This window comes from Amblyomma maculatum, chromosome 2, assembly GCF_055883805.1.
Source record: "Amblyomma maculatum isolate TAMU_Amacu chromosome 2, ASM5588380v1, whole genome shotgun sequence".
Classification (NCBI taxonomy): domain Eukaryota; kingdom Metazoa; phylum Arthropoda; class Arachnida; order Ixodida; family Ixodidae; genus Amblyomma; species Amblyomma maculatum.
In genome coordinates, this window is record NC_139345.1 from 370001 (window position 1) to 391021 (window position 21021).

General features: G+C 49.0%; 2 protein-coding genes across 6 annotated transcripts in view; both read right to left on the minus strand.

Annotated features, from left to right (window-relative positions):
* The window catches only part of LOC146197787 (protein unc-13 homolog B-like), a 363959-nt gene that overhangs the window by 159886 nt on the left and 183052 nt on the right, over positions 1-21021 (minus strand). The gene's annotated exons all lie outside the window — the stretch shown is intronic.
* LOC146197790 (uncharacterized) overlaps positions 2853-21021 on the minus strand; it is a 76119-nt gene continuing 57950 nt past the window's right edge. Inside the window, exon 2 of the mRNA XM_084593025.1 lies at positions 2853-3288. Coding sequence (XP_084449151.1) covers positions 3034-3288 — 255 coding nt within the window. The 3' untranslated portion in view covers positions 2853-3033. The remainder of the gene's footprint in view (positions 3289-21021) is intronic.

A 21021-nucleotide genomic window follows, 5' to 3' on the forward strand; every position in this document is an offset into this window, starting at 1 on the left:
CAGAGCAGCACGCAGAACGCCAGCGAGCACAGAGAAAACACGCAAGGTGTTCTGTTCCCATCATAAATGTATTAGACTGTACTTCCGAGCGGGCGGAGAACAAATGGTCCGGAATCGTTGGCTCCCCCTGAATGATGGCACCTGAGCGACTGGCGGAAGACATCGAACGGAAGCCTCCTCCTTCATCGTCCGGCGAAGCTATCTCGTGCCTCGAGAAGACTCAATCAAGGCTGGGGACCATTACGGAGCCTTATCTCGGTGAACTGGCATCGCTCGTCCATTTGCATATACTCCCGGCCCCGTGTAAACAAGGTAATGGCGCATTTATCGCCAGAGACGCCAAACAAAATAGAAAACAAAGGCTGGAAAGCTACGCGCAGCTAGCAGGAAAATACGATTAAGGCGGAGGAAAACAGAGCATTCGACGTGGAGGAACAGCAAAGAATACTAAGTGCACTGCAAACTGGGGCGATGCCCAGCGCCCCTGCATCACGCGGCAAATGCTTGGCCCGCGGCTGCGCCGACGGATAGACCCGAATCGCAAACGAAGTGAGGCGAGTCAACTTCTCAGTCCGTGGAAACAACAGCGAGCCACGCCAGCGCAAGCAAGCCCCGAACCCAACGAGCAAGAGGGCCAGGAAGGTTCAAGATCATGTGGGACTGTTGTCAGCGCCAGCAACGAGCACCGGAGCGGCGCTCCATTATTTATATTCTAACCTCGTTGAAAACGGGCGATACTGGTTTCGGGCTCGGCTGATCGGTTTCTGTAAAGCCAGCTTGCTTTTTCGTGTCTACCATTATATGATGCAAACATCCCCAGCGTCGCGCACGCAAGTTTAACACCCAGAGCGGCGCAGATGTGCTGATGTTGAGTACGAGCTACGCTCGAAAGATACCAAAAATGGTGCCAAGAAACGCAACATTCAGGCAGCGAGAATAAAACGGCGCCACAATAACACCTGTTTTGGCGCAAAAACCCACAACAACAAGAACCATAACAACACCACAACAATAACAACAAAAAAGATAAGTACAATGCTGAGCTGCTCAACAATAAGAGTGTCGAATCCATTATTCCATTTTTCAGCATAAAGCTTTCTGCTATAAACCCTTATTCCTTTTTTTTTTTTTTTTCATCATAAGGATTTACGCTATATGCTACATAAGGTACCTAAAATGTCTGTCTCAAAATAATAAAGAGGAATTATAAGCTCAGATGTATGAGAGGCTGAAAAGACTACTGCTACGACTCGGGGCCTGATAATTCCAGATGGTTCTATAAGCACCCGCACTGGTGTCAAAATAGGAAAAAAAAAAAAAAAAAAACAGATTTAAAATTCTTTACAGGGACACCTTTGATCTCTGATTCGTTGATCGCACAAAATAGCAAGGGACAGTGAAAGAGTCGCCCTGTGGAGCCTAGGGATGCACAGAAAACGCAAAATGAATGACAAGGAGAAACAGATCATAAAAGTGAAAAGTATGTTAGAAAACGGAGAAAGCAGAGGGATCTCGTAAACACAACATAAATCGTTGGACACTAACGCAATTCTGCCTCGAGCTGACGTTAAGCTTATTTATTCCGAAATTGAGGTCAAGCTATTATACGTTAACTTCTTGGTACTCTTAAGCCCAAGAATGCGCACCCTCCCTTTTACTTCCTTCTAGAGCGCAAAAGTTCCGCCAGCGGCCTCAGCAGATCAAAAATGAACGAAGAAACGCACCAAGGGGCATGTCCATTCCGCGAGGAATGCTATACTTCCCCAAAGAAACTAAACCAAGATACTCGTAGCCATAAACAGCGGTTAGGGCAGCCAGAGTTTGCCAATATATTCAGCTTTCCGGTCGTTCCATGAGCCGCCCGCGAACACAAGGGCGGCACGAGGCGATTTCTTGCCGGCGCGCCACTGAGATCGCGCACTTCCCCGCCAGCTCCTTTGCTGCCCGCAGAGATCTTGCCGCCTACCATTACAATTTCTCAACACCTCTGCCCCTTACGGCACCGGCGGCTATTTTCGCGATTCAAGCAACGACGCAGCCTTTGCCCGCCCTGATTTTTTTTTATTTTTTTTTATATCGGTGTGCTTTTGTCCGGAGCGCGCGCGTGGCTCGCTCTAGACGTTAATTTCTTAATTTCCTGCCCTCCCGTTTCCTATTCACTGCACGCTGTATATCTTTCTTCGGGTGCAGCGGCGGAGAACACGACTGCGGCTGTTTGCAGTTTTGAAGAAGGCTTCACCTCGATTTTGAATGCCCAAGTAATGATGAAAGAGCAGTTTTCTGTGTATATCAAAGTTTAGTACGTTTTATGCTGCGCAATAAACGTCCGTGTGGTTGCCATGACAACATCTCGCGCACGTTTCACGCGTATGAAGCACATCGTTCTCGTTAAAACGACCTCGATTGATGACGTTAGAGAGCGGTAGCATAGCGCCTGCCGTCAATGCTAACCGTCAAGGGCCAATGCCCATACGCTGATGGAATCGACATCTGCGCGTACGCCATGACGGTTGGAGGCCTCGGTAAGTGGTGATGGCGGACCCTATGCTAACACGCTCTATTATCGGTGAAAAACACAACGCGCAGAGGTCTCGTCGAAAATGGTGTCCCATGTATCGGCACTGATCGTGGCATATTCGTTAACTCCGAAAACGAGTGCTATGTTTGAGACGTACTATGGTGCTGAGTCTCCACGTCTGGTGGAAGACGAGAAGAATGACAAGCGCGCGAGTTGATGTGAATATTCGCTCCATGTGTGAAGACTTGTCGACAGTGCGATATGGACGCGGGAAGCTTACAGAGCTCAGACAGGGACAAGCGAGCAGCGGAGTCTGCTCGATGCGTTGGCAACATTGAAGCAGTTTCAGTGTCGGAGGAAAGCATGCTGAAACGATTTTTTATTCAAGCATACCACATTAATCAGTCCCGTGATTCATCGCGCAACAAAAGCCTTGCTGGGGTACGATGACGATGAGGCATCCCAGGCAACGAAGAAAAGGAGCTTTCCAGAGGAGGTGCGAGAAACGCGATATTCTAAGGCGCGAACCGCAAGTCTTGTTCGACCGAGACATAGATTACCATCCAGAAGGCAGGGCCGAATTGGAACGACAAAACGAAAAGGGTTCCCGAACAAAACTGCCAGTGAAAACACCTTGTCACCTCCCGGGCGCAATTTATTTCGTTCCTTTTTCCTTCAGCCAGAGGCAGAGCAGCAGCTCCCGTTTGCCAGTCCAGCACCTCTTGCTGCCTCCATTCCTTCCAGGCCGAATCTTCGACGGGGCGAGAAGTCTGGGTGAAGGGAGACAAGGAAAAGAAGGAAGTGGTGAGACGCCGGCGGCCGCGTCGCTGGGCAGCCGGGCGTCCCGTCGTTCGCGCTCCACTTGACCGGCCCGCCACAAGCCTCGACGCGGGGGCGGCAGCGGAGGCGCTGATTTAGATCGTCTCGCCATCGAAACGAGGAGGCTGCTCTCGGCGTCGTGCGACGGAAGGAAACCCATTCCCAACCACCCGAGGCAAAAAAGAAAAAAAAAAAAGTGGGGGGGGAGGATACAAGCAAAAGAGAAGGCGTCCAAGACAGAGCAGACTTCCAGGTACAAAGCACAAGAGAAAGGAAAAGCATGTGTGGAGAAGAAAAAAAAAAATAGAGGAGCATAAGAAACATTAAAGACGCCGGGGCAGGTCGATGAGTACTCTGAAGCGTGAACAAAGGGCAAGGAATTAAGCAAAAAAACGAGGCTTCAAACGTAAGGGCGACGAACGCATGAAAATACGCTTCGCTGGCACTTTGAGAGCTTTTTTAAAATTTTTTAATGCGATGACCTGCACTTCAACGAGGAATTTTCCCTTCTATCACCGGTAAGCGCACCTCCCTCCTATCACATCATAATATTGCAAGGTCTACGCATGCGGAAGCTCTACAGAAGGAAATAAAGTAGCACTATAGAGTTGTGGCCAATATCTGCATACTGACAGCACGTGAACCCCTTTTAGCAGAGTTGCATAAACGAAGAAAAATGAAGCGAAGCCGCATGTTTTCAGCATCTTTGAGTATCGATTCCATAATGCCGTTTGCCACGTTCACAGCCATCTGAACGGTTCCTTCAGAACAAACGAAAGCCCCATCTGAGAACAATCAAACGGCTGCAGCGAACAAGGGAAACAAAAAAAGAAAAAAAGAAAATTCGATTATCTAAAATGAGAAGTCGCTCCCCGAATAATATTTAAAATTTTCGAATGCCAGTTTCACGACGCAACGATGCGGATGTTCATGAAAAGAATATAATAGGTGCTTGCATGCGTGCGTGTGTATGCGCGTGCGTCTGCAAAATAAAGCGCCACACTCTGTTCCCTTTCTGGCTGCCACCGAAGCATTAAAAATGAGCAGATGCTAATGTAGATTTCACCGCAATTTCGCTCTTTTTTTTTTTTTTTTTTTTTTGCACGAAGACAGACCGCCTGATTGGTCTGAGTGCGCTGGCATTACGTCATCCGGCGCGTTACGAAAACTCCGCGCAAGGTGAAGCTCGCCCGCATCCGTCTACCGCCGAATGCCTACACAAAACAAATAAAGAGCAACAATTCGAAATCGTTTATTATTATTTTTTTTTACTTTAAAGTTTGCTTGGCTTTCAATAAACGTTTTCATCATCAACATCATCAATACCAAAACTAGGCAACCTTCAAAAGAAGAACCGAAGAAATAGATCGAAGAAAAAAAAGTTCACGCATGAAAGGCCCGCCCTAATGACACTTCGGGGATGTCGACGAAAGACCGCGCGTTGATGCTCAAACAAGCTGCCTTCGAGAATCGCTCGCCATAAAGCGATCGAAGCAAAACAAAAATGAAAGAAACCCATGAAAACAAAGACGGATAATAAAAAAAAAATACAACACCCATCATCGGGATGGCGCTAAGCAGCGGGCACAAAATGAACTAAAGCCGCGGCTCGCGAGATGATCTTTAACCAACGACATGACAGTAGAGCAGAGAGCACGACACAGAAGAAGAAGAAGAAGAAAAGGGAGGAGGAGGAGGGGGAGGGAGAAAAGAAGAAGAAAGGGAAATAATAAACACCTCGCGGTGGCAGAAGAAAAAAAATGTGGGGGGACAGAGAAAAGTTAATCGCTCGCGGCCGACCGTCGATGGCCGCAACACTGTCTCTTGGCCGCCCGCAGCACGGTCTCGAGGGCGCCGAGGGAATTAGGCGAACGAGCGCTCACGCCGTAAACAAGTTGACCTCCTACGATCGGCAGCCATTAGGCCCCAGGGAAGAGGAGCGATCTCTGACCGGCGAACGGAATTTGCAACGATTAAGAATGAAACATGCACGCGCACAAACGCAATAAGAAAGCCACCGATTAGCCCCCTGTTATAGGCAACAAAAGTACAACGACATGACATCTAAAAAAAGGAGAGAAAGGGGGGGGGGGGCTGCAATGTGAATAGTTTGAAAGCAAGATTGCTGGTGCATCAGTTGTAGTGCAACACATCACGTGATGGGTCCAGCGACGTCAAGAAACCAGTCGCGTCCCGTCACAGGCAGTCAGGAGCCTTCAAAGCGCTTTCGAAGCAAGATTTGTATTAGTTTATGCGATATAACGTCTCAAAGTGACTCAGGTTACGAGGAACAGCGCGATTGGACAAGGACGGAAGGAAGACAACACGGACAGGCGCTGACCGAGCTTGTCTGTTCCATTCAGATTTCAGGATCTGGCAGATTCGTGAGCAGTGACCTTGCGATGGCTGGAAACCCCCAGCAACTGCAGAATTTGTCTTGGAAAGCGCATTTCCCTTACGACGAAAGCAAGGGTTCGAGCTTGGCACAGGGCGATGGCGACGTAGGTGACAAGAACACAATGATGGACAGACAAAGAGTTAATAGGGCCCGATGTACTAGAAATGAAAGTTGTTAGAACTGATGCTTGGGCGAGTTGGTATGCCATTTTCTGAAGAACGAGACACGCCGTGATGGAGGGCTCCGGAAATTTCGACCACTTGGGGTTCTTTTAACGTGCACTGACACACGGACGCATTGCTCTTCGCCTCTATCGAAACGGGTCCGCCGCGGCCGGGATTCGAACCAGCATCCTTGGGTGCAGCAGTCGATCGCCCTAACCGCTGATCCACCGATTTGGCAGGTCCCCTTACCTAATTGCGAAAGAACAAGCAGCTACGCTGGTGAAAAGCATTTTTGAGAAAGCGTAATTGTCGACGTTTTTTATTTTTTTTTGTAAGTAAACAGCTTAGTGATTGCCGTGGTGAAACGTGGCGAACACCTGAAGCACTCCATGAAAGAACGCGTGAAGGCTCTAGAATAACAGAAATAAGAAAGAAATGGGCGCCGTACTGAAGGTCTCCGGATTTATTTCAACCATTGGACCTCGCTCCAGGAAAGTTGCAGAGAATAGGCCGATTTTCCATTCGTGTGTGCCTCGATCCCTCACGCTTCTCGTCAAGCGAGACAAATAGAACGAGACTATAGAGGGCTGCGAATGCGCATGCGCCTCGGACCCAGTTCACGTACCAGGACGCATCGTAACGTCTGTAATGCGCTCTGATGACATTTTTATGCTGTACACAGTATACATAAATACTGAGACGAGAAGGGAAAAACCAAGGAGGAGAAAAACACGACGAGGAAGCCTGCACAAAACAAGCAAATTATTTCTGAATTGCGGCCTGTAATGTTTTTCCAGACGCTTCTTTTTATGCCAAACATTTTCCCGACTCGGTGCTGGCTAAAAGACAAACCGCCAGGCGGCTTCGCCCGAGAGGTTGGAGGCCGGACGAACGAGGTCGAAAGTGCAGCCTCAATAAAGTGCCCGTATACAAAGAAGGAGCGAACCCGCCCGCATGGCTACTGCGGAACTCGGGAGCGGGGCAAAAAGAGGTAAAACGGGTGCCGGGAGTGGCACTGGTGTCATGTGACTGCTGGGAGTGTCGGGGACCGGCGGCCCCGGCAGAAAGTAAATTACGGGGCCACTACGGCAGGTGGGTCAGCTGGAAGGGAGGAAGGGTCTGGAACAATTCAATTAGTCTCAGCAAAATGGACCTCGCTCTTGACCAACGGACGCGCACACGCGCGGTGGCAGCGATGAGAAACGGCCTCGGTATGGCTGGGGCGGACAGGCTGTGCAGCTAGTTACGAAACCGCCCGGCCAAGCATGTCGTCAGAGTACCGAATGGTACGGACGGCTCAGAGGGAGCGTATGGCACGCTACAGGGTACAGCTGGCGTCGCGCTGGCCAAAAACCGATTATTTAACCTTTCGTAAGGCAAAGGCGACGGGGTACACACACCAGCCTCGTGGTCCACTCTTCCCTGCCTAATCATCGTGCTTTATGCACTTGCTTGTTTCGCTCGCCATTTCCGCGGAAGTGAACGCCATTGACATCTACGTCACGGAAGATGGCCTTATGTGATTTATATGGCTATGGGACCCAGGATCACGTCGTCACGCTTTCTAACCATCCACTAATAAACTTTCTAGGCCTACTCAATCCAGAAGAACGGCAGTACACATCTTACGAGAAGATGTTAAGAAACAAAGATGCGAAAAAATGAAAGACGGCTTAGCTCTGCTATGCCTGGATATACGTAGTGAAAAGCAGTGACTACCTCGGGATTTGAAGAATTTCTCCAGTCTTCTGCGCTAGCAGCTAAACTCTCCTTGGCTTCCATGTCGAGCGCGTCGAAGTTCACCGGCGTTCTATAATTCATTTACAGGAAAGCAAAGGCGCAGCATTTGTCACTCGCGGAAAGCAAGAAGCGCTGTCTGGCGGCATTGGAGCGCACTCGTTCCCGCTTGGTCCTCATAGCTGACGGCAGATGGGTGACGTCACATCCTTGACGTCACCCTAATTGAGTGACTTAACTATTTTAGTCTTTAGTACTTTCAAATTGCGCGCCAATCGCAGTATCTGTCACTCGCGGAATCCCGCTATCATCCTCATGTTAGACAAGCGGAATTATGAAGAGCGTTTCACGATCAAGGCGCGTGGCACAGCGGTAAAGCGCTCGGTTGGGGATCCAAGGGATGGAGGTTTGATTCCCGGATGGAGACGAATTTAAGCGTTGCTAAGCAACACCACGAAGGCGCCACAGATAAAGAAGCTGTAGACTCAGCGCGTGAAGCAAAACCAGCGCGCCAATTCAGCCAAACAACTTCCGACTACTGTGCCGGAGTTCCCGGGTTCGAACCCGACCGCGGCGGCTGCGTTTCGATGGAGGCGAAACGAAGAGGCGTCGTGTGCTGTGCGATGTCAGCGCACGTTAAAGATCCCCAGGTGGTCGAAATTACTCCGTAGCCCTCCACTACGGCTCCCCTTTCTCTCTTTCCACTTTCATTCCCACCTTCCTCCCTTCCCTTACGGCGCGGTTCGGGTGTCCACAGAGCAAGTGCGACAGTTACTGCGCCTTTCCCTTCCTGTGCACCAATTTCTTTAAACAACTTTCGCCCGTTCTTGCGACGCAGAAAAGCTTCCTAATCGGTGCTGCGCCCATCCGCCCAAACGACGCGACGAGGAGCTTTTAATGACTTCTTTTCCGTTTGTGGCAGCTAAGGCTGACTCGGCAAGCGCTGAACGTGTCGGATTGCTGCCTGCGTAACGCTTCATCTTTTTTTTTTTTTTTTCTACAGCATACAATGATCCAAAAGTGCGAAGCTTCACGGAGCCGCCGTACCAATAACATGCTCTTCTAGTTGATCTGCGTAGTTTGAACGAAGAACTGCTGCAACAAAGAAAAAAACACCTATAGAATCAGGCAAATAATTTTCATGGCCACCTGAGGATTGCGAAAAGGCAGCCAGATTTCTTTTTTTTCTGCCTTTTTTTCGCTTTCTTCAAGTGTACCCGAGGACAAGCCGTTTTGCATTATGCGGTGCGCTCTCAGAGCGAAAGGAAAAGAGAAAAGTGGGAACTAAACGATTATGCAAAGCTGATTTTAGCAAAAAGCTGGACGCGAAAGAGAAAATCTAATTTTCCACACTTGGAGCAGAGAAAAGCAACCCAATAGGCACGCACGACTCACGACACAAAGTACCTTCGTATACTCTAGCTGCTAATTGAAGATATGAAAACATCTCGTCCGCCTAAAGGAGAAGGAGGAGGAGGAATAACTCTTTGGTGTCTGGCAGGGTTTAATGCGATAGGTCTCCCACGTGGGAACGTCGAGATCGCTTCGCCGCCACGAGGGCCTGCTGGACGGCCCAGAGTTGGTCGTTGAGGCTGGAGCTGCGCAGAGCGGCGGACCACCTCGACGAGAGGGTATCGTGATTAACACCTGTAAATTGTGTCTTGCACGCCCAGAGTATTTGCTTAAGTGCTGCTATGTTTGTCTTCTAGACCTTGCATGTGTTGGTGTCATATGTACTTTGGGGTAAATCCTGCTGCACTGCAGCGGGTTGGGGTATGTATTTGTTTGTAATTTCCTCCAGGCGACTGCCTGAGCTCTGCACATTTTGCTGCTAGACGGAGGGCAGTTCCGGCGGGCCAGATAGAAGGCTTCGGTTAAGTCATTGAAGCTCGTCAGCATCTCTCTCCCCCTTCTTCGCCATTACTCTCTCCGGCACAATATGCGAGACCTCGTGCGACGGAGTGAGCGACTTCGTTGAGGTTGGTGAGATGCAGAGAGACGTTCCCCATGTGTGCGGGCAACCAAACTAGCTCGACCTTGTTGTCCGGCGAGCGTTCCAAGTTATTGATCATTCGGCAGACTTCCACGGACATTCTCTCCCCTTATTTGCGTGATTCTTTATGACCGTGCGCCTAGGAGAGTAAACAGTTTTAGCTGCACTTCGTTCTAGCCCACTAAAGCGATTTTTTTCTTCCTTTCCTTCTTAGAGAACAACAGCCCTGGGATCACGCCGTGCGAAATTTCGAGCCAGACACTGAAGACAATAAAATGGTCAGAAAAATAAAGAACAAGTCATGGTGTGTGTGTGTGTGTGTGTGTGTGTGTGTGTGTGTGTGTGTGTGTGTGTGTGTGTGTGTGTGTGTGTGTGTGTGTGTGTGTGTGTGTGTGTGTGTGTGTGTGTGTGTGTGTGTATGGGTGTGTGTAAGAGAGGGAGGGGGGATGGTGAAGCTAACATCCAAAGAGGAGCAACCGAGGGTGCAAAGGCAGGCCATAACTGTAATAGGCAGGCCATAATTGCAATACGCAAGTGAAGACACCTCTACAATAGAGGAACACACACACACACACACACACACACACACACACACACACACACACACACACACACACACACACACACACACACACACACACACACACACACACACACACACACACACACACACACACACACACACACACACACACACACACACACGCACGCACGCACACGCACACGCACACACACACGCACGCACACACACACACACGCACACACAATAAAGAGGAGATTCGGCGCTAACAGCAACCCATCCTGGCAGGCAGCGCGTTTCATTCCATGTGGCACGAACGCAGCGTGTGCTGTTGACACTGCTGGAGTTGTTTTTTTAGGTCTGCGGGCATTGATGAAACCACGAGGTGAGCAGACCTGAAGGTGACCTCCGAAGCGGAAATGTACTTCCGAAGGGAAGTGACACTGCGTCAACTTTTCCGAGCTGGCGGGCTTTTTCTTCTAACTCTCTCTCTCTCTTTCACATTGGTGTCAGACGCGAAAGCACACCATCCATCGAAAATGCGAAAGAAAAACGCGCCCATATAAAGGCCACCATCAGTTCGCGGGTGATTGTTTCTTTCGAGCAGCCACAATTACAAAAGAAAAAAAAAAAGAAGAATGCGAAAGCTGATGAGCAGAAAAGGGAAGCCGGAGGGTGTGGAAGGGGGACAGCATCGAAATCGCAGATTCCTTCAAGCTGTGCGGGTGAGAAGCCAGGAGGAAGAGGGGAATTATTACTCATTCAAGAAAGTTCTGGCTCGTTGCCCACACTGCGGCAGCGCATTTAAATTCGAAGCTATGTTGACCTACCCGGGCAGCAAAGTAGAAAGAGGCGATGCAAGCGCAGATAACGCAGGCCACTTCGCTGAACCCTAGTAGTAGACCCCTTTTGGAAAGAGGGGATGGGGGTACCGACTGAAAAAAAAAAAATGTATTTGAAATGAAAGAACTGTCGAACTTATCCGTTTATTTATTTATTTATTTATTTATTTATTTATTTATTTATTTATTTATTTATTTATTTATCTATTTATTTATTTATTTATTTATTTATTTATTTATTTATTTATTTATTTATTTATTTATTTATTTATTTATTCACAGCTGTCAAGCCGGTAAAGGACGGTCGTCAGCGCTGACGAGGAAGGAGCCGCGACAAGAGCGTTTCCGCTCTCCACGGCAGGCTCCGAAAAACACCCCTTCTTTTTCGTGACTGTTCAACGGAGAGCTTTCATTCAATGAAATGCAACACATGGGCTAAAATAACGCCAAAGCCGAAGAAGAACTAAGCGCGAGGAAATAGGAGAAACGCGGCTTGGAATGTATTTATCTTGCTTTGGCCGCTGGTTCCACACTTCTGCTGTCAGATGGAGTAACGAAATAAAAGAAGAAAAAAAAAAAGGGAAACAGGCGTCCATTGAGGGCACCCGCCCGACTTTTCAGTCCGTGCTATAGACACAAAAGATCGGTTTGACAAAGGTCTGATCTATTGTGCGCGACGGGCGACTGCGGATTACGGGTAGTGAGCACTACGACAGAGTCATAGCCCGCACAATAACGACAAAAAAGAAAGAAAAAAGAAAGGAGAGAGAAAGAAAAACGTCGGGCTCCATTTCTTTTGCCGGTTTCACTCGGTGGGAAGGGAAATGAAAAAAAAAAAAGAAAAAACAAACAAACACCAACACCTTTACATAAGACCACAAGACACATTCGCTCAAACTGCGGGAATGAGACGAAGCGACATCTACTGAAATACACGCCACTTGCCGTTGTTTCCTTTGAACCGCTTCATATAGCGGAGCGAGGACACGTATCGATTTTCTTTTATTGTATAAATATCTGACAAAAGTGCAGGAGAAACTGTTAAGTAACGAGCAGTGTGAAGACAAATTTCTGGAAGAAATACTGCTCGTCGTCTAAGCTTCGTGTTGAAAATAATAGCCAGTCAACTACATTTCGATAGCTCACAGTGCGAACAATTCTAGTTGCTGTGGCTGTAGGAAGAAGAACAAGAAAATGCACGGGCCTGCTACTGGCTCTGTAGCTGAGCCACCTGATTTATTTATAGGAAGGGAAAGGCGCGGTAACTGTCTCACTTGTTTTCTGTGGACACCGCAACCACGCCGTAAGGGAAGGGAGGAAGGTGGGAGTGAAAGTGGAAAGAGAGAAAGAGGGGCCGTAGCGGAGGGCTACGGAGTAATTTCGACCACCTGGGGATCTTTAACGTGCGCTGACATCGCACAGCACACGGACGCCTCTTCGTTTCACCTCCATCGAGACGCAGCCGCCGCGCTGAGCCACCTCCGCTGCCTCGTGCAGACAGAAGAGAAAATAGAGAAGAAAGAAAAGGAAGAGGGAAAGAAAGACGCGCGCCGCAACAGCCGTCGTCCACCACTGAAGCGGTGGCGGGTACAATGACGGCCTACAACAGATAAAAATTCGGTGGCAGGCTAGCCCCCGCCGCAAGCGACGGCGACCTACCTGCCCCAGCCCCAGAACACTTTGCATCACTAAAGTGTTGTGGCTGTAGGAAGAAGGAAAAGAAAATGCACGGGGGTGCTACTGGCTCTGTAGCTGAGCCACCTCCGCTGCCTCGTGCGGACAGGAGAAACTCCCCTGATGGGGCTGGGACAGGTAGGTCACCGCCGCTTGCGGTGGGGCTAGCCTGCCACAGAATATTTATATGTTGTAGGCCGTCATTGCACCCGCCACCGCATTCTTGGGAACAGTAGTCGAGCGCCGTCACCACTGCGCCTTCCCGGCGGGGCTGGATAATGATATAATTCAAGTACCATTATATGAAAGGCGCGAACCCTTTTTAACCGCTTTCCCGACAAGCAACGTGGTCTTTTTTTCTAATTTCTCGTAAATGTGCCGCAAACTGTATAATTAGTATATGCTTTCACTACTCGATGTTTAAATTTGCACATTTTGGATACGATTTCCCTACTGTGTGTAGCTGTCTGAATTGTTACTTTTGTATTTTCTTATTTATCGTGAAAGCTAAAGTTAAATAAGTTAAATTGGTTCACAGGAAGGGAAAGGCGCAGTAACTGTCACACTTGCTCTGTGGACACCCGAACCGCGCCGAAGGGAAGGGAGGAAGGTGGGAATGAAAGTGGAAAGAGAGAAAGAGGAGCCGTAGTGGAGGGCTACGGAGTAATTTCGACCACCTGGGGATCTTTAACGTGCGCTGACATCGCACAGCACACGGACGCCACTTCGTTTCGCCTCCATCGAAACGCAGCCGCCGAGGCCGGGATTCGATCCCGGGAACTCCGGCACAGTAGTCTGGCGTCATACCACTGCACCACCCCGGCTCACGCACCTTTTCTCTGCAGCAGCCCTCTGATGAAGGGTTGCAATATTCGAAATACATAAAAATAGAACTTGTTGAACTTATCAGCCTTTCTGCACCCTCTACAGTATTTACAGTCTCTCTAACTGACGTTATCAGCGCTATCCTGAAGCAGCTGTAACCCCTTTATCCCCGCTAGCTTTCTGATCACATTCTCTTACCTGACTACAATGTCGCAACCTCGTAGACTTGTCTCCTCATAGGGCTATTAAAGAAAAAAAAAGGACTGCTGGCTTTTTCCGTCTAGTGTAACGAAATACTAAATCGAAGCGCAAGCGTTAAACGAACGAAATAATTAATGTAAAAGCATACCTTTTACATCGACACATTACTTTATGGCTAAGAAAGAGCAATACCGATATTGAGAATAATAATGACCCGCTGAAACCAACTTCCGAAATTGCTCAGCGTGACTGCGTAAGGTGGCCTGGTGAATCGGACTTCACAAAATTTGCTCTTCTTGTTTAGTCATGTGATGGAGGCGAAACGAAGTGGCGTCCGTGTGCTGTGCGATGTCAGCGCACGTTAAAGATCCCCAGGTGGTCGAAATTACTCCGTAGCCCTCCACTACGGCTCCCCTTTCTCTCTTTCCCCCTTCACTCCCATCTTCCTCCCTTCCCTTACGGCGCGGGTCGGGTGTCCACAGAGCAAGTGTGACAGTTACTGCACCTTTCCCTTCCTGTGAACCAATTTAATTAATTAATTGTTTAGTCATGCGGAGTTGCATCACACTGAATAAACTGCTTCTGGTTACGCGTTAGAATAGAAGAATAAGGGAAGATATGCCAGTACTGCTTTGCGAAAACTGCTTTCTTGCATAACGAACGGCTAATCCCAGGGGACACTTCGACGGACCAGGCACGCTTCCCACTCGAAATCGGTCACGCTTCTAATCACTGCGCGCCTATTCATTCGCCCATCACCACACACGGAGGCCGACTGACAGGGGAAGAGATTGGATGGCCACATGCAGGCGTCTGTAGAGTCGTCTCCGTTATTATTGGCGAGCGCGCACGTGCCCCTTCATCAGTGGGCGTGCGCGCCTCGAAAAGTCGCCTTATCTCCAGACGCTCCTGCAGCGCTGCTGTTCGCGCCGGAAAAGCACGACGGCCCGTAGCCTGGATCCAAGGCTGCACGCAGGCTCTCCGTTATTCAATGGAGATAAGGCGCCCAGACCTCACTGGCCAATGTCGCATGTGGCTCGCTCTTCCCTCCTTTCTTTCTTTTTTTTTTTTTTCTGTTTTGTATCCAGCAGCAACTCTCACTCCCCCTGAAGTGCGCCGCTGATGTTTCCTTCCCCGGAGCTCCCCAATTGCGTCACGTCGCGGAATCGATTCTGCCTCCGTGAGGACGGCAAGCTAGCCGAGTTCCTTTTCCTGCCCTGCCACCTGCCCCCCCCCCCCCCCCCCCCCCCGCCCCCCCCCCCCTGTCTACTGGAAAGGAAAGCCCGGTCAACGCCGCTTCTTTCGCAACGCGACGCTGTTCGCCATGGGAGCGAAGAGAGAGCCAACCACGCGAACCACACCAGCCACTCTATAGAGTGCGTGAAGGTTTCCGAATATGACGCTCGACTGGCGCGTCGCACTGGACGCTACAAGACGGCGCGCTGCCCTCCGTTCAAGTGCGCATGATGTGGTTCCGCGCCGTTCGAGTGAGCGGCCAAAGTTATGCTGTCCATGTTTACACAGGCAACGTGGGGATGACCGCGCGCAGAACTTCACCTCATCAGTGTCGATTGACGACACCACTGAACGCTGCCTACAGGTGGCGCCGTTCCGCTGTCAATTCGGCTCTTTCGATCCTGGCGATCGATCGCTGCCCAGTACGCTGTAAGGTTGTCGTAATCGATTGCTTTTAAATGGTCACATTTTGTGCGTTCAATTATTTGTTTTTCTGTAACTGATTACCAGTAATCAATTACTTCATTGTGAGAAAGGCTAGGATGCGCCTGTGAATATGTTCGGCCCCACGGCGGTGCACATGGCAGCCTGGCGTGAGGGAGCTTTTGATTGAAGAAGTAAAATGACCCTGCTGTGGTTCCACGCCAGAAGCTGCGCTTGATGTTTCCGAGTGAAGACTCCCAGATGAAATCTCCAATGCTTCGACGGCCTTACCTGCAGCGCCAATACGGAAGGCGCTTCTAGAGGATGTAGAAACTGCAGCATCTAAGCATTGAGTAGCTATGAGCGGGTGTGTAAGGTATTCTTCCGGTATAGCACCCGCGAGCGCTCACACTGAGAGTTTTCAGTGTAGCGATTGAGGTCTTCACGTGGAAATGTTGCAAAAACCAGCGACGACAAATATGAAGAGCGAAACATGTTGAAAACTACCAATGTGTCAAAAAAAAAAAAAGAACTTCAAAGCAAGTCGCACTAGTTTATTGTTCGAGCGAGTTTATGTCATGGCAATAAAATTCGAAGGAAAGTAATACAATAGTAATCGATTACTGTTCTGTAATAATTCAGCTACTTTTCTCGCTGCAATTGACCACTTTAACCGGTCACATTTCAGAAGGAGTAATTGTAATTTTAACCGGTCAATTATTTTATGTAACGTTCAACAAGACCATTAAGCAGTGGCGCCCTGACCTTTTTCCTATGCCAACCTTACAACATCCTTTCAAACTGCGCCTCTCTTTCAGGGCAACACCTCCTTTTTATCTCGCTTCGTTCTTCGTCTAGGATAATATCTTGTTTTAGAGACCGAGTAAAAAGAAACACACTGGAAGAAAGCCATCAAAAAATGGGCGCCTTCGTTGAAACCGAAAAGCACAATTCGCCTCGTGGTGGTCTCCAATCTGCCGAGTGCAGAGAACGAAGCGAGAGAAGCCGCTACAGCCTGAGGTTCTTTCTCCCCTTGGAGCAACGTCCGGCATGCAGCTTGGTGAGGCCGCCTCGAAGAAATGGAACATAAGCTTTCCTGGAGAAGTGCTACCCACTTTCGCAGAAGATGGGAGACAGGGAGGAAAGGCAGAGTGAAATAAAAAGATAGCTTTGAAGTATATTTCATAAGTAACACTCGTGGATCAGACTGGCAGACGAATTTAACGGGCCGCATCTTTGGTGCGTCGATTGGACTGTGTAGAACGCGGTTAGTGGTTCCTCCACTAAAGCTACACATGTCTGCCCTCTCGCGGCCTACCGTCCGCGTGTGAGCATGTTTGTGCGTACATAAGTACATCATCATCATCATCAACCTGACTATACCCACTGCAGGGCGAAGGCTTCTCCCATATTTCTCCAATTAACCCGGTTCTGTGCTAGCTGCATCCACTTGGCCCCTGCGAACGTCTTAACCTCATCCGCCCATCTAACTTTCTGCCGCCCCCTGCTACGCTTTCCTTCCCTTGGAATCCAGTTTGTTACCCTAAGCGAACATCGGTTATCCTCACTTCGCACTACATGTCCTGCCCATGCCCATTTCTTCTTCTTCATTTCCACTACAATGTCAGTAACTTGAGTTATTTCTCTGACCCACTCTGCACGCTTCCTATCTCTTAATGTTACCCCTACCATTTTTCGTTCCATAGCCCTCTGGGTTGTTCTCAACTTAAGTAGAAACCTCTTGGTTATCCTCCACGTTTTAGCCCCATAGGTGAGTACAGGTAAGATGCCACTGTTGTATACTTTCCTCTTGAGCGATACCGGTAAGCTGCTAGTCATAATCTGCGAGTGCTTGCCAAATGCGCTCCCACCCAATCTTATCCTTCCTGTTATTTCCTTTTCATGGTCCGGATATGCGGTTACTACCGGTCCTAAGTAGACATATTCGCCTACTTCTTCCAGTGCTTCGCTACCTAACGTAAACTGCTGTTCATTCCCGAGGCTGTTGCACATTACCTTAGTCTTCTGCATATTGATTTTCAAGCCTACCTTTCTACTTTTCCTGTCTAGGTCATCAATCATTATTTGCAGTTCATTCCCCGAGTTACATAGCAAGGCAATGTCATCAGCAAATCGCAGTAGAAAAGTGAATAATGGTCTCGATGACGGGGATTAGAGTGGGAACGTTTGAAAACCGCCTTCGGTGTGTGGCACGTGGCGTTCGATGTCCTGAAGTGACTCACGGTTCGCTGTCGTCACTAAAACCGCCTTCGACCGACTAAACGTCAAAATATCATGAACGGAAACGATGAACTGCTCGAAATGTCCAACGGTGCATATACCCTCATCATTCAGTTACACAGCAAACATGCACAAAGCATGGAGAGTGGCCTTTTTTTTTTTTTTCAAGTTCCCGTGCAATTGAAATTTAAAGATAAAAGAAGAGAAAAAATGAACTCCGGTGAGACGACTGGCGCGAGAAGCCCGAAGCGGACGCAGAGTAGCGGAAAAAGCGAGAGAGCCACGCCGGCTCAGAGCGATTTTATGACGTCGGGGGAATTAGCGCTAAATTCGGGAAATAGCTCGCTCTTTTTCTCCCTCCTTTTCTATACAGTGTCCGGGCCGCGAGTGGCCGCAAGATGTCCACAGGGCGACAACGTCGGGGCGTAAAATTAAAACAGCGTGCGGCGCAAACGAGGACAAACGCGGCGCTAATTAATGAAGGAGCCTTCTACCTCATATACCCCTCTTTAATTACACCCCGAAACGCCCAACAAAAGCGCTCCCTTCACGCACGCCTAAACCTCATGCAGGAAGGGAGTCAAGGGCAGGAGAAGGACCACACTGCGCATGTCGTAAACAAGTATGGAAGGTTCGGGACAAAATGAAGAAGAAAAAAACGTGCATAACCGCGCTAATTGCCGGCCGCGCCAAGCCGATAAAACGAAGAATACAAGCCTATCCGCATTTTCATAACGTAAGATCACTGTAGATTTAGGAGCGATCTTGAAGCGCACGTCTCATTTCCTCGCCGTGGAAGGTAGGTGCTCATAAACGAATCCCAGGGGCCAGCGTGTATGGATATTGATCACTGCGAGGAATCACTGAAAAAGCCGGCTCTACCGCCCTTGAGTCACGTAATGGCCCCCCGCCTCGACGAGCTCCACGGAGCACCGTATGTTGCGCAACGCTTCGAAATGCAAAGTGCCCGGACGTCCACTGAGTGCCTCATTAGTGATCGCAACGACCGCGAGTCACACCGGCTAGCTAGCGCGGAAGCGGGAAAGCAAGTGACGAAATTTAACATGTTCCCAATTGCGCCAATTCAAACAAGCTGTTGTCATACAACGCAAGACATACGTGGACCGGCGTAAGTAGCAAAACTTAGTCTCTCTATCCACCCTTAATTAAGTGGCCACCGAAATCAAAATTGGCTGAGGGGGGGGGGGGGGGGGGGTGCTTTAGCTCCTTCATATTTAAGATACTATCACAAACTAAATATTTTACCTTTACTCTTCATACTTACACGTTCAGGCATCTTTTTTTCGTAAACATTACAAATTTGCAACTCCTTTCCTGACCCTAGTCGGACTGCCTATTAAAGACTTTTTGCATCCTGCGATTCAACTTACAGCTAGCTATGTTGCTGTGCGTTTTCCTGTGCTCCGAAAGCATCTAATATGCCGCCGATCGTTACGATTGTTTCTGTACGTTATGTCCCTTCTTGCTAATTGCCTCATGCGACGCTGCAATGTGTGAAAATAAATTTAAAAAAAATAAATCCTGCGGGCCGCTGATAAAGCTTGGCGCGCTATGAGCCGTGCAGGGGACACACAAGAAATGTTATTTTAAAAATCCCAAGCACAATTCCGAATACTTCCTAATGCGAAATTTGAGCGAAGCTATATCAGCGTTCTTGAATTAACCGATGCAAACAATTTTAGAGATATGCTTTTAAGCATGTATACGCGCAGTTACAAAGTACTTTATTATCTTTCTCATGAGCCAAAGAGAATTTCTCAGAAGAAAAGAAAAAAAGGTTCTTCTGAGAATTGAATACTGTGGCTCGTGCCACCCGAGGCTTTCTGTCGCTCGCTTACACCGGCAACGGCACCAGCGGCGACGCGGCTCAAGTGCCGAAAGGAGAGGCGCTCTAAAGAAGAAAAAAATGAGAAGGGTTTGACGCTGCTGAACCGAATGTGGAGAGAAAGCATTAGCTGCGGATGACCGAGCGTTCTTCTTCCTCTTTGTTTTCTTCTTCTTCTTCTTCGTCCTCTTCTTTGTGGTCTCGTTTTCTTCGTCTTCTTCTTTTTCTCGCCTCTTCCCGACTTAGCTGCGGCCGCCCGAGGTCTCGCTTTGGCTGTCGTAGTGTTGCTTTCGCAACAAAAATCGCAGCACAAGCTTGCGATACTGGCCCCGGGAGCGAGGGTCTCTGGAAGAAGCTTTCGTCTCAGAGAGGAAAACGAAGCCGACTGCATTCGTGATCCTCAGTTGTGCTTGCTCGCAATTAAACGAGACATAATTTGAAAGGCGCGCACGGCCACAGTACAGCATTGCACTGAGGCAATTGCCACTATCCGCCACCGTAACTCTCTACCGCTCGTGGGCGGGGGGCGGGGGGGGGGGGGGGGGGAGGGGGCGCTCAAGCTGATTGGTCCCGACGCGGCAAGTCTATGTGCCGACATCTATCGGCGTCATGGGGATCTGGGCATGCGCAGTGGAACGCGCGGTGGCGGATCACGGTAGCGGATCGCGGATCACGGTAAGCTAAAACTCTCTATTATTGTTGCTTTTTATCACTTAGCTGTGTTTCTTTCTCGGCCTTTCCGTAAATCGTCCCATATGCGTACGCTTTTCAAAAACGGCATATCGTTGAGGATCCTGTCCTCGAATAAGAAGCGGCTGTCGCTCGCCCTTTAATCCGCGTTGTCTGTCATCGCGCTAATCCTCACTTCACGCACGAACGAACCATGCCCGGACAAAGTGATTTAAAATAAAAGGCAGGAGCAGAGGGCACCCCATCTACTCACCAGAATATCCTACTCGCCCCTGCAGCTTAGCCTGCATGCAGTTCATTGGTTAAAATAAGAAAAAAAAAATGGAACTTAAATAATTTGTAGAACCTCAAAATACAGCTAAAAACAAAAGCCCCGACTGCGCAATACAAATTACATTGTTCTTCGAGAAGCAAGGGCCAATTTTCTCGACACGTACCCGAGCGAAGGGTGGTGAAGGGTGGACGTGAAAAGCGGAAGCTTCCTCCGTCGGAAACTTCAATCGGCAGAAGCGAGCTCCACAGCGACACGACGCAGCAGACTTCCTAGTTTCTCTTAAGTGTTTCCAGACCCGCTGCAAAGCCAGCGAACAATAGCCAAATGGAAGTTAAAAAAAATGTTCAAAAATGCCTAACGCAGAGGGCTCGCTTTTCACCAAGTTTCCGAGGGGGAAAGAAAGGCTGGCTCTTTTCCGGTCGGCCATGATGTTTGCGATTCGGCGACCAGTTTCAGAACTCTGCCTTTTGTTCTGTACCCAACTTCGTTGTTTGCCGAAAAGCAACCTAACCTAACTGATAGAAAATTATTTGGCGCGATATAAAGTGTCTCCGCCTCGACTAGGTTTAAACGAGTAAAGTAAATAGTTTGTCCCTCGCGCTACTCCTTAGAAGGCGAAA